At 30.9% G+C, this 14,605-nt stretch overlaps 1 protein-coding gene across 1 annotated transcript in view; it reads right to left on the bottom strand.

Moving 5' to 3' along the window:
- The window catches only part of Clk (circadian locomoter output cycles kaput protein Clock), a 55,208-nt gene that overhangs the window by 1,425 nt on the left and 39,178 nt on the right, over positions 1-14,605 (bottom strand). Inside the window, 3 exon segments of the mRNA XM_076456653.1 lie at positions 4,338-4,688; positions 11,558-11,826; positions 13,262-13,455. Coding sequence (XP_076312768.1) covers positions 4,338-4,688; positions 11,558-11,826; positions 13,262-13,455 — 814 coding nt within the window.

The raw sequence follows: 14,605 nt of genomic DNA, 5'->3' as shown, positions 1-14,605 counted from the left end.
AGGTGTTTGTGTTTTTATATGATTGTCTTAAGAGAATGACTAAAATCACTATGACACACAGCACTACTCTTTTTTTTCTAGGTGTATGACTTAGTGGGGTATCTACAGTCAACAAAATATTTATACTACATTCCAAAAGAAATTTCCAAGTTTAACTACAAAATAACAAAGCCTGATCTTTCCTTGAAAGTCAAATACCCAGCTTTAAGTCTGTGCAGTTAAGGTGGAAGCAAAATATTTCAGTCTTGAGTAACAGAGAAGGCAAAAGAGAATTAAATGGAATAAGATCTTTACATCATTTATTGTTCCTGTAACAACCTACACAAATAACAACAATTACAATTCAAATATGTGAAACAACAAACAGAAAAATGTTAACAACTGTCAGATATAAACAAGATATAACAGACACATTTTGACATATTTCCAGTCTTAATCAGATAGAGTACAAACATCAAAATGCAGAATCCCTAGTTACATACTGTTAGTTCCTTGAAACACACCATTAATATCAATATTGAAATAATAATAACAATTGATAATATCAATTAAATATCTGAAATTTTTTGGGTAAGATGGAATTGTTTAGAGAACTAAAATGATTAATTAGATTTGGACTAATCTGATGAACAGTTCAGATTTATGACACTCCACTGCAAATTTACATATTCAGAATTGTTTGAATATAACATAATTAACCTGCTATACGGTACTGACATAAAATACAAACCAATAAATAAAATGCTGTGTGTCAAATACCGAGTTAATAACTCAATGGGTAAATTGTGAAAATATTCATCAGTTTTTACTTACTCTAGTCAAGATTCACAAAAAAGAAAGATACTTTTAAAACATTTTATAAACCTAAAGTATTAAAGTAATATTCACAACCTGTGGTTTACCAAATAACAAATGAGGTGAGACGTTACATAGCAAAAAGTTATTCACTAACTACCTTGATTAGAAATTATGTCTTATGTTGGATGGTGAAATACAGAAGCTAGTGTAACACCACTGAGAAATTTTGAAAAAAGTTTAACAAGTTGAGAAAAATAAATTTTTAGCTCAAAAAAGCAACCAAAATAAAGCCTATGGTGTCACTTATAAAAGAGATAATTTAATTTAAAACTAAATAAATCATATAAATTAAATTTTTTATTGAACTGAATATACATCAAGCATCTTTGTTCTCCAAAGCTGTCACAGTTCTGTTTAACACACATTATATAACAATTTATAAAAGACAAATTTACATAAATTTCTGAGAAGATTGCTATGTTTTTCTCAGCTTCTTACAGATCAAAATTTTTGCCAACTCTGCACAGCTTTTACTACTGGTAATTTAGACATGGGTGGAGTAGTGGGGCTCAGTGGCTTTGTGTTTTAGACTTTTAGTTGGATAGTTGTTAGTTTGAGTCTGGTCTGCACCATGATGTATACTTGAGTAAAACACTTTACCCCACTTTTATCAGTTAACCTAGCTGTATGTATGAATGGTATCAGCTGTTATTTGGAAGTTAACCTGCAACAGACTTGCATCCTTTTCAGGAGAATGTATTATTACTCTCACTTGCTTATGCCAAATAAGCCAAAGTTCAGGACCAGATCTTGTGTCCTATCTCAGTGTGGTAGGAATTTAACTGGCTTATCAATCATAGGAGTGACTTATGTCATGAAACTTCTAACATGGGTAAAAGCAATTGAAAGCTGAAAAGCTAATACAGTATTGTATAAGAGAAATTAATAAAAAAACAGATTCTGGCTGTGATGGCCACCATGAAGGAATAAAAGACATAGTTAAGAGCTAGTAATGAAAAAAAAACTACTGGTTTGAGAAGACAATATTAGTCATGGAAAGAACAATCTATGTGTAACCCTTTTAAAAATAAAAACTCGCAAGATGAGCAATGAATGGCTCTCAAAAATATTTAGAAAGGTTAAGCTTCTTGATAAAATATTGACTATAAAGAACTTTAATCCAACTAATTATAATATAGGCTGCAACAAAGATCACATGTTAGATGTGATAGAACCTAAGGGATACCCCATTTCTTGTGACACCAAAATATATATAGGCCTATATTAAAATTGGAATAAATGATTAAATGGTGTTGCTTGTTAATATCAATTAAATGTATAACTGTATGCACATGAATTGAGACATATTTTCTAATTTGTGAAAGAAATTATTACATCTGCTGCTTTGAATAATGTTTCTACTACAAGTCCAGTTTTGGGTACAATATTGTCGATTGTAAAGAAGAACAAAAACTATGTTGCTGGGCATATCAATCTCACATATAAGTAAAAGGGACAGCTAAGCACAACTCCTATTAATGGTCTCAATACAAGTTTCATCAATTTTTCGACTACGTGACCTCTGTGCACTTGTTTAAAGTCCATATAGATTTAATGCTCTTAACTTTCAATATGGTGTGTATATCTTCACAAAATTTGCTTGTCTTTCACATACACAAATCATAGTTTTTAGTGAAGTATTTTTAATGATAAGATTACAAATACTTTTCCTCATCTCAGAAATTTCACATTTCCTGTACATAAACCCTATAGCTTCCTAAACACATTTCAAACATTTTGTTTTTCAGTAAATATATTTCATCTTTTATTTTATTTACATGAACTCAAAACAGGATTGGCCAATTTGACCAACCTTGTAACTACCCAAAAAATCTAAATTACACTATTTTTCTTTCTAGCATAGTTCAAATTGTAACATGAAACTATGTTTTTTACCCCGAGTAGCTTTAAGATTGTGACAGTATACATCTATTTATAATTAAATTTTAATTATCACCCTTTGAACTGTGTCTAATTATTATCTGCACAATTATAAGTTGTAAATCACTAAGAGAATATGTAGCTCAGATCATGTCATTGAATTACATTGCCCCTGAGCTACTATAAACTGCTTGCACGTGTGCTTCAGGAAACATTTTTATTAGTATTATTTACCTAATCTTAACTAACCTAAAAAAATCCTATTTTTAAATTTTAGTTACTTTTATAATAATAAATAAAGAATAAGCATGCAAAACAAAAAAATAAAGTACTTGCCCAACCTTCTTTTTATCTTGCTATCGATGACACTTAACCCTACTTCTTTATACTAATGATAGTAATGCACTAGATAATTTTTATTTAATCAAATAATGCACTAAAGAATATAGACTAATAACATGCAAAAAAAGTAGATAGTTTCTCTTAACTCTCAAAATATTTCTGATTTCTAACTGCTCAACAAAAGCTATTTCAAATTTACCCAAGCTAGTCATTAACTTTCTCATGGGAATGTAGATTGTACTCTGAGTGAATTTAAAGCTTATATGTTCAGAACATGATGTTATACAATGTCATTTGTTAACTGAAACCTTGACTTTCTATTGGTTACACATAATTAAATAACTATATATTATTAAATGCAAGAAAGAATTATTAAAAAATCCTGAAAGAGAGGATGTGACAGGTGGGAATAGCAGGAGGATTTTCTATTGATAGCTATTTCCTGTTCCAACAGAATTGGAGGGAATAAAAGTTATGGTTTGCCTGAGCAGTGAGGATCTTATAAAGAGTAATTTACATTTATTTTCATACTTTTTCAAGGTGTGATGGATGAAATAGAAAAGATGTATAATGAAATGTGTCACATATCACACCATGGGAAGTTCAGTAATCTTTTAAAATATTGCCTTGTAGAAATAAGAACATGAATTTATATACTATCAAAATATGGATTATTAGCTAAGATTTTATGCTATACTAACTGGTATGACAAACAAAAAAATATTAATAAAATTTTGAAATTAAGGAGACAAAACTTGGTATCATGCGCAGTGAAGAATACCTGTGGTAAGAGGGTTAAATGTGTAAAGATGAAACAACATTTTCTTCAAACATCACTACCAGGCATACAGATTCACAGTACTTACATGTGTATATATAGACCTATACATCTCAGCCCCCACACTTTTAAATTTGCTCTATCTCCTATTTGTATTCATTACTGGGTGGAAGGTGGAAAAAAATTACCATATTTTACTAACCATTACAATGTTCAAGAAAATAATTCCATTAAAGCAAGCAATGAATAAAAAAAACAATATTTATGATGATAATAAATTATAAGAACACCAACTATTTAATAAATTGCTGTTATAATCTTAATTTTGTCAGCCAAAGGATAAAAAACACAAATAATAAGAATATAGGTTTAAAAAAAAAGTACTAGAAGACATGATTAGTTATGTATATAGAGACAATTATTCAAGAAATAAAAATACTAACTTACATTTATCTGATTGGAAAAAAAGCACAATTACCTGAGAGTTAAACGTGATAGACCCAGCTGAAGAGATAGCCGATTTGTTCAGAGAAGGAACTGTAGCTGTTTTAGAAATACCAGATTCTACTACTGTTGCAATTGTTGATGGGCTGACATATGCAGAAGACTGTGGGTTGCCTTCCTGGAGAGGCATTGTGGTGACAGCAAAGTTTGGAGGCACAAACTGTACTAACATTAGCTGCTCAGATACTCGACGAAGCTCTTCTTGTTGTAGGAGTATTTGTTGCTGTAGAAGTTGATGGCGTCTTTTCAGGTACTCCTGAAGCTGGGTATGGCCTGGAGTCATCACAATGGCAGGCTGAACACACTGTCCTTGGGAAACTGGTTGCTAGAATCATGGAAAAGACACTAATGATTTCATATGCTTGCAACAAAGCTAAATATTTATAGAATAGTATTCACATATCTGAATATTAAATTAATATGTAATTAATTTAATCATAAAAATTTCAGTATGCCAGTTATACAGAAGGGGCTCATAGGTTATTCATTAATAGTTCTTTGCAATTCTATTTAGACAGAAGTACCCTCCAGTCTCAGTGTTTTCAAAATTTTTCTAGAGAAAACAGTAGTTCTATTTGCTTACTCTCAAAACGTTAGTTCTTGAAATATCATTACAAACACATTTATTTCATTAACAAAGCCTCCATATTTTGATAAAATTAGTAATAGGTACTATTGAAAATATTGTAAAATACTAGATATTGGTGAAATTATATGTTTGGACCAGATAGCATATGTAACCATACAAATTACAAATATTCCACAGGTATGAGCTACCACTTAATCCAGTATATGGTTTTGTGAGACAGTACTATACAACCTAGATGAGAATGTTTTTTGTATTGTACTTACCACTATCATGACAACCTTTAGCACACAGTGGTAACACAATGCCTCTTACCTCTTTCAAACTGTTTATCTCACTCTAACATATCAAACATCAGACCATTCATTTCCATCAATGGTTAAGTTTACATTTTCTAATGTTCTACTGACCACACTTCCCTTTCACATGACAATCTTCACTCAACTGGTTGCAGCTATTTATACATCTAGCACTGAGGCTTTCTAGAAAGTTCAACAGCCTTGACATCAATGAATTACAAACATAAAATAAATAAATAAATTAATACCTCTAGTAAACAGTCTGTCTCACATAAGCCCATCTTCAAGAAAAATATTTACAATATTTTTTCACTATATACAAAGACTGTTTTCAGTTCATATACTAAGTATTTTCTTTATAATCTACACCAATGTTTACAGTTCATTTGCCTGTCTTTCTTAAAATAGTGCTCTGCTAGTACAGCAGTAAGTCTATGGGTTTACAACGCTAAAATCTGGGGTTCGATTTTCCTCGGTGGGCTCAGCAGATAGCCCAATGTGGCTTTGCTGTAAGAAAACACCCCCCTCTAAAACAGTGCCTCCAGTAGGGCTTCATCTTCATAGAATCCCTTGTTTTCATATTGATCTTGCACTTGATTTCATTTTATGTACTGTCCCAAAGTTTCTGTGGAGGAAGGTCTTCGTTCTGCACTTCTTTCAAATGTTTACTCCCTGGTGTGTCTCCCATCACCGAGGCCTATATTGGTTACTTGATACACATGACCTCAAGGTCTTCTAATGAAGTATCCATCTTTATTTTTGATGCGAGAAACTTTCTCCCCATCCAATCAATTAGCACATGAAAACATACCTTCTGGTTATCAGATACTGAACTGGTTTTTACTGCTGAACTACTGCCCCCAGTGTCTCATGGAATATTCACTTTCTTGTCTTTGATATATTAGCATATCATGAGTTGTTAGTAACTTGTTCCTGTCACTACTGATCCAATTGCTAACTTCAGCTGACCACAAGTTATGCACTGACCAATTATGAAATCTGATTATTTTCTTGATGGTGTTTCTTCTGGTGCTAGTCACTCTTTTGTTATTAAGAAGCACTATGTTTGTAAGTAGTTACAGCTGCTTATGTTGAGATTTCTGCTGTTGCTCACTGGTAATGGACTTACAATCCTTTGCAGTGTGTTCCATTTTATAACAAATATAGCAATACTTCTCCCTTCTGTCTATTAACTTGTTACCTTTGGTACACTCTTATGTCATGTCAGCCATCATTAGTTTAGAATTTAACTAGATATTTTTGGGCTTGCCAGTTATAGTACATCCATGGGCTTCCATATACTGTTCTGCCAGATTGATCATCTCCTCTGTAATGTTTGATGCTCTATCCTTGGAAAAGTGACATGTCAGTTGAGCATGTGATCACAAACTATTCATGTACTAAGAGATATGTATGACAGTCCCTCAAAACTATCATCACATTTGGTTATGTCAGTCCATCTTGTGAAGTAGTGCCATAGATATGCCACAGACCAAAATACAGTTTTCCCAGTGTCAGGTTTGACTTATTTAACTTCCTGCAAAGCCTTCTTCAGCAAGTTCATATTGTTTTCGTAAAGTCACTTTTAATTAGTCATAATCCATGGCATCTTTTGACATTAAATCTGCATATACTTAAAGGCCTTATCCCGTAAAAATTAGGATGACATAGACTGCTCAGTTACCTTTACCCCAATTCTTGATTTTTCATATCTCTTTAGGAAAGCATCTATGTCATATTTTCATTTATTAAATTTAGGCAGCTTGCACTGACTGTTTTTAATCTTGCATCTTTCTTTCTTTGGTTGGGTGAGTTTTGCAATCTACATTTGTGCACTTATTCTCTCAATTTCTAATCTCTCCTTTCTTATTCAGTTCATATTCTCATTCTTTCTATTTCCGATTAATCCTTTCTTTCATTTTTCCCTTTCAATCTTCTGTCTCTTCTCTCTTTTGTTGCTGCAATTTTTTCTCCACCTATTGTTGTTGTTCAACACTTTGTAGTTCACTATCTTTTAACCTGAACCACTTTCCTCTTTCTATCAATTTACCAAAATTTAAGATGATTATATAGCATGATTGTAATTTCCACAATATTTGCACTACTACTGTAGTTGTGCATATGTAGGTTTACTTATTTCTGCTGTCATTCACGTTTTCTTCTATGCCATTTTTAATGGTATATATTGTAACATAAATATATGGGTATGTTGAGTTAAGGATTCTTCCACAGTAGGTGCCTGTGACTTGATGGCAATAAATTCAACAATAAACAGCATACACTCCACTTGTTTTTAAATTTTATATATATAGTTTATCTTAAATACATTACACAGTTTTTTTCCTTCTTGTCAGCAATCCACTTGGACCAATTCAACTGCTTTAGAATTCAGCTGATTTTTATTGCAATATTTTCTGTGTAAAATTCACTTACGCTGTCACGAGTTACTGCAGATATTCTCCTTACCTCTTTCAAATTGTTAATCACATTCTAACATAAAGTGTTATGCTATTCACTCCCATGACAGTTAATTTTAAGTTTTCGAACTTTTCTCTAAGCCAAACTTTGGTTAATCTCATTCTAACATATCAAGTGTTATGTTATTCACTCCCATGACAGTTAATTTTAAGTTTTCAAACTTTTCTCTAAACCAAACTTCTCTCTCATGTGACTTTACTTATATTCTCTGTATGTTTCTGCTCATCTGATCACAGCTATTTATACATGAGTTACTGAGATCTTCTTGAAATTTCAATAGCCTCTGCATCAATGAATTACAAACACAAAATTAATTAATAATTCCTCCACTAAACAGTCTTTTATATCTAACAGTGTGTTATTAACCTCATACATAACAAAAACTATGGAGATAAAATGAACAAATTAACTGCAATTTTCCATTTAATCTTAATATAATTGTCACAATATGCATACAGTGGAACCCCTCTAAGCAGCCACCCCTTGAAAGGGGTCATTCAATCAGTCCCTTTTTTTGTTTACATAATCCCTAATTATGTACAGTGTAACCCCTCTAATCAGGCCAGTTTGTCACAGTCCCAGGGAGGTTCCACTGTATATGTATCAATCTGTATGATCCTGATACCATGTGGTGTCATCTACAAACAAAAGTGCATATAAAATTTCACACTGTGGATATTCAAAATTTAGACAATTATAAAAATAACTACAATATGTGCAACAACCATTTTTTATCACAGGAAACAATTTTAAAGAAAACTACTTTTCTTACAACAAGAACACAACTATCACTAAGACTGTATGAGGGTTTGATTATATCTTTATTGGTGTAATTTGTAAATATAGTTGTGCATTGTTCAATGTTTATAAACAATGTTTAATATACAAATTAGCTTTCTGGTAATTGCATACAAACAATAGGGTATGGTCCAAATTTGCTTGAAATTCTTAATGTTTATTGCAATGATCATATTAATATTACATATGTATATAGCTAAAACAAAACCAGCACAATTATTCATTACCATAGTTTCATTACACTAATTTTTTAATGTTTTATCTCAAAAAACTTTAATAAAAACTTCTAAATCCAAAAAGACATAATTGTTACAATTCCTAGTCAATTTTAGCTGAATTAAAATGAAAATTCTCAACATATCAGCTTTGTTTGGTCTTACAGTTTTTCAACATAGAACATTTCTGTAGGAATTAGGTTGCTCAAGAAACCAAAAGCTACTTTTGTTATAACTTCTTTTTCATGTCATTTGATTACTGCTAAAGCTACTGCTTAAAAGTTTCAAAGCTATCTTGTGATTAGTTAAGAAATGAAGAATATATAATTGAGAAATTGCAATTCATCTTCCACTTTTAAATTATTTTTTTTAAATATGGTAAATTCAGAGTACAAAATAATTTTAAAATAAGACCTGTAACTTTTTATCGAAATGTATGTATTTCCAGCTGGGAAGTTACTTCCTTCCCCTGATTGATGTGTATCTTAGTTTATATACTAAAATACCAGCAAAGGTTAATACGTGCTTTACTTGAACTAAAAAGTTTAACTCTATCACCAAGGGCATTTTTTATGCACATCTCAAGGATTTTGTGAATTATATTCAAATTCTAATTAAACTACTTTTTCTATGGTATATCAATAGATGTAGAATAAAATACAGCTACTATTCAATAGTTTAATTGTATGCAAGTTTTTACATTATTAATTTTATAAGGCAATTTAAAACCAATTGAGAACTTTCCCTAGTGTGAGAATTATTATATTTGCTTGCTAGGCATCCCATCTTCTCTAATTTATTTACCCCTCCTCTAAGAAGTAAGACATGTAATGTAAATTACTCATTGTAATAGCATCATTGCTCAGGCAAAGCATAATTTTCACAGCCTTCAAGTTACAGAGCCACAAAATAAAATATCAGACCCCTCTTGTCATGTCCACGTCACATCCTTTCAGCCAGAAATTTGAACTGTTCTCTCTGACAATCAATACTACATTAGTCATAAGTAATAGAAACGTAAGATTTTTATCTATCAAATGACATATCATATCACTTTGTTTTCTGTGTAAAGAACTGTCAATTTTGCTTTCAGTTCAAGCTTGAAACCCACAGATAGAAAGCTTGAAACCCACTGATATAAAGCCAGAATAACTGTGACAGTTACTGATATTATTTTGTATTCTTTAGTGCATTATTTAATTAAATAAAAAATTATTTTGTGCAATACTACCATTTGTATAAAAAGTAAGGTTATGCATCTTTGACAGTGAACAGCAAAAAAGAATGCAATCCAAATAAGAGTTTTCATTAGTCTATTATTATTATTATTATTATTAAAAGTAACTAAAATGTGAAAATAGGAAGCTTTTATGTTAGTTATGGTTAGATTACATGATATAAATAATAATATTGTACATGTTTTCATGATATATGCTTGCAAGGAACTCCTGTGCAATATAATTTGATAGAGTAACATGATGTTCACATTCATCAACTAATTTACAACTTATAATGGCATGATTAGTAGTTAGACAGGATTCAAAGAAAAACAAAAGTTAAGTAGAAATAAATGTATACTGTCACAAGTGTAAAGCTATTTAGGGTAAACATACGAAGTTTCTTATTAACATTTGAAGTAATTCTAGAAAAAAAAGGATAATTTAGAATTATTTTGATTTTTTTTTAGAGTTATGAGTTAGTCAAATCAGCCAACCTTGCATAAAGTGAGGGTAGAAAAATAATAGATAAAATATAAAAGTTTTACTGAAATTTATTCAGGAGGTGTCAGATATTGCACAAGTAAAATTTATGATTTTTGAGGCAAATAATAGTATTTTTTAATTTCAATGTGGAAATCACTTACCACTCAGACTAGTATAAAGAACTATTTTATGTTCACAGTAAAATCTTTAGCAAAAATACTTCATTAAATTATCTGATTTTTTGTTTGCAAAACTTGTAATGTTTACTAAAAGTGTGAAAACTATTCCTGAAAATAGTTACAAGGTTGGTTGATTCAACCAACTTTGTAATGACAGTTAAATGATTACCCATGAGAAGCAATTACAGTTGGTCAGTCTCATGTAAATTAAATGCTTAATCAAAATTACAATTAAGTATGTTAACTGAAATTAGTTTCCAATTATTCAATTGATTAATTAAAATTATGATTAAATTGAATGTAATGAAAATGATCAACTAATCAAAATTAGAGTCCTAATATTTATTACTTTTGATTATTCTAACTAGTCAAGTAATTACAATATTATTATATTGTCAAGCAAAACTACAAAATGAGCTGTGCTGTGTTTAATTTAAGCCCTCCGAGTGTTTTTTTTTTTTCTTCTGTACTTCAAGTATATTAAGCTTTGGTGAGTTTCAGGCACAATTTGTATTGGTACTAACTTGCTTCACCTGTCTTTGTTATGATAAAGCTACTAAGATCATCTGCTACTGTTGTTAATTTTGAACTGCTGACTAGCAGGAAGGCAACTGGGTGATAGCACTTGCTATCAATCTATTTTATTCTTTTTAAACTGCTGACAAGAGTGAAAGCAATAGGTTGTTCAGACCCATTAAGCAGCTTTTTTCATTTTCCTACCATGGTTTTAGGAACAATGTATTAATTTATTAATAGGGCCATACACTAACCAATTAACAAATACCGCTAATTGTCCAGTTCTAAACTCTGCTAACCTAACATAATATTTTCAAATTTGAAGAAGAGATATATAAAAAAATTGAACCAAATAATATCTACATTTCAGTAGTATTTACAAAAATAAATAGAAAGGTATTGAAAATAATTTATTCTTACCTGAAATGTATTAATATTGGATGATGTTAACAAAGGTGACCTGGATATTCCAACCAAAGGCTGTAGAGTAGCTATAGTTACAACAGATGATGTGTTTTGTACAGGAACAGAAGAACTTAGTTGAATAGTACTGGTCAAATGTTCAACAGAACTGCTGATGGATTTGGCAGGATGAACAGCAAGTGAAACAGCAACTGGTTGCTCGCTTCTGCTAGGTTCAGATGATCTGGAGTAAACTAATCCTTCTTGCAATGTTGAAGAGCCAATGGCTAAAACAACAAAAGAGCATTTTAATGAAACTTTTGTATGATAAATCAGTTTTGTAATAGTACATGGAAGAAAACTTCACATGGGATTTTTTATAATGAAATTACTTAAACATTATTATTAATTCAGTTAATTTATTTGGTAGCTGTTAAATAATATCAATGAATGGACCAAAGCAGTCCTTTGTTACTACATCTTTGGGCAAGTAATTTCCCACTTTCAATCACAAGAAAACTAAAGTTGTATCTTTGAAAAAATACATGAAGGAAGAATGAAAGATAAGTCAACAAATCTGTTGTTATATGCCTTTAAATTAAGTATGCTGATTGCCTGAAATTCTGTGCCCAATTAATAAAAACTGTTAAAGTTACAAGCACCAAATTTGCTTATACACATCAACCACTTCCTCCAAATTAATATCTGTTGCTGTTGAACACAAAAGGATTATTGTAAGCTTGAAGTAATTAAAAAAATCTCTTTCTATTAGTTATAAGCATTTACATTAAATAAGAACACAGTTTTAAAAACTGCCTTGAAAGTTAAGGATAAATGGTTGACGCCTTTATTACGAGTTGGGAAAAGACATTTGTGTTTAACCTGAATAGGCACTGGCATTTGTAATTTTACAAATATTTAAAGAAACTGCTGTAAATATGACAATCAATATTAAAATAAATTAAGATAAAATTTTACTTAATTGAAATTTGAAGGTGAGGCTTCCATGAGTTGAGTACCATAACCATTATGGCACTAGTCTTTGTAATCAAATTTTAATAAATAATAAAGTAAATTATCATATCACTATGGTTTTTTCCTGATGTTGTATGATTATGCTCTAAACATGCATTCTTAATGAAAAGTATAAAGAATCTCCATTCTACTGGGATTTGAATGCAAGATTTGCATCTGAGACTAAGAACTGAGCCAATGAGAATGTTAGCATAAGGAATAAAAAGTGGATTTCTCTATAATAGTTTCTTTTAACAATGCTAAAAGTTAAACATACACACACACTACATTTTATTGTCCATTATATTATATTTTTACCAAATAAGGCCGATCTTTCCAATCTTCTGATTGAATATGTAAACTTGATCAATGCTAATTTTTTCTTCTGTAGTTTGAGTATTATGAACTTTTTTTTTTGAGATATTAATGCTAATGATGGAATTGAAGGAAATTCAAAAATATCCATATTAAAGTTGTTTTTGGTATTTCTGTGTTTTTAATATTTTTTTTAAATGTATTTTTGCAATTAGCAACAGTTTTACACTAAAAGAAGAAAACATCTGTTACAAAAAGTATCCTGTATCTGTCTGTATTATATTATTTTTAAGATTTTTGCCAATTTTGAGAATAATGAGCTTGATTTCCTAACCAGAATGGACTCAGACACTTACTTGTAATAACTAATATGGGAACTAAGTACCTACTTACCTCTGGAAAGGTTATTTACTGTAGAGGATAAGCTACACCTGGAAGTAACTGAAGGAGTAGGTGATTGACATGCCCTTGCCCTTAGGGCTTGGGATGATGTAGAGCCAGGAGGACATGGAGAACTATCAATCCTGGGTGACTGTTGTTTGTTTTTCTTCATCTCCATTTCTACTGTAGCCTGGACATGGTCATAACTGGAAATGGAATGTATGGTCTTCAGAACCAATATTTATATCAATCTAACATATTTCATAACAAATATATTTCTATTTTATCAAAATTACATTTCTATGACAACAGGTTTGTGTTGATGGTATGAATATTCCAAAGCAATGGCAAGTTATGAAGTTAAAGTGGATCTTGGGCTACCCTTTTACTAATGAATAGTGGGTTTGACCATCACATTGTAACATCCCCACAGTTGAAAGGGTGAACTACAGTAAAAATATCTATTTAATTACCACATTATAGGATTGACTAATTTCATCAAGAATATAATCCCAAAGTGACAAACAGTTTCCATACTACAATGTTTAAGATGTTTTATGAATATTTATGAAATTTGGCAAGCTTTCAGTAAACATTACAAGTCATTTGTATTTAAAAAAATCAGATGTTTAAGTTAAGTATTTCTGCTTAACATTTGTCCATGACTATATGGAGGTTTACATTTTTCTATACCTAAAATGTGTTTCTGATAATACTTACTTTCTGTCACACTTTAGCTCCATTGTGACAAAAGGTTTTCTTCTTTGCTAATCTAAGAAATGGTATGAATTCTACCTCGCTCCAGTTTTTATACCCTAACTGTATCATCTCTAGTGATTTTAATCGTGGGCTCTTACTTTATGGAAAAAACATACAGAGCAAAAGCAAAGCGAAATAATTGAGCAAAAAATTAAAAAATAGAAGTCAATAAATGACTGAGATGAATAGTAGGTTTGGCCATCACTTATAACACCCCTACAGTTAAAAGGGTGAGCATGTTTGGTGTGACAATAATTCAAAACCACGAACCATAGGTTGCGAGTCAAGCACCCTAACCACCTGGTCATACTGGGCCTAATCCTCAAAATATAAAAATGATAGATTAATGACAGCTTAGGCAAAACTTACAGCAGATTGTAGATAGACTACTCACATTCAGAAATAGAGTAGTTATCACATATATTTAGACAATTAGTTTCTCCAACTGTATGATGCTGTTCTTTTGATTCAGAACTACTTACTGTGGGTGAGGTATATGTATTTTTTTTTTCCAATACACATTTATATCAGGAATTGTTATTTTGTATGCAACACAGATTCTGCTAGTACAGCAACATCTGCTTTGTAGCCAATAAT

Source organism: Tachypleus tridentatus, chromosome 1 (genome assembly GCF_004210375.1).
Source record: "Tachypleus tridentatus isolate NWPU-2018 chromosome 1, ASM421037v1, whole genome shotgun sequence".
NCBI classification, from domain to species: Eukaryota; Metazoa; Arthropoda; class Merostomata; order Xiphosura; family Limulidae; genus Tachypleus; species Tachypleus tridentatus.
This window is presented reverse-complemented; position numbering and strand designations above follow the sequence as displayed.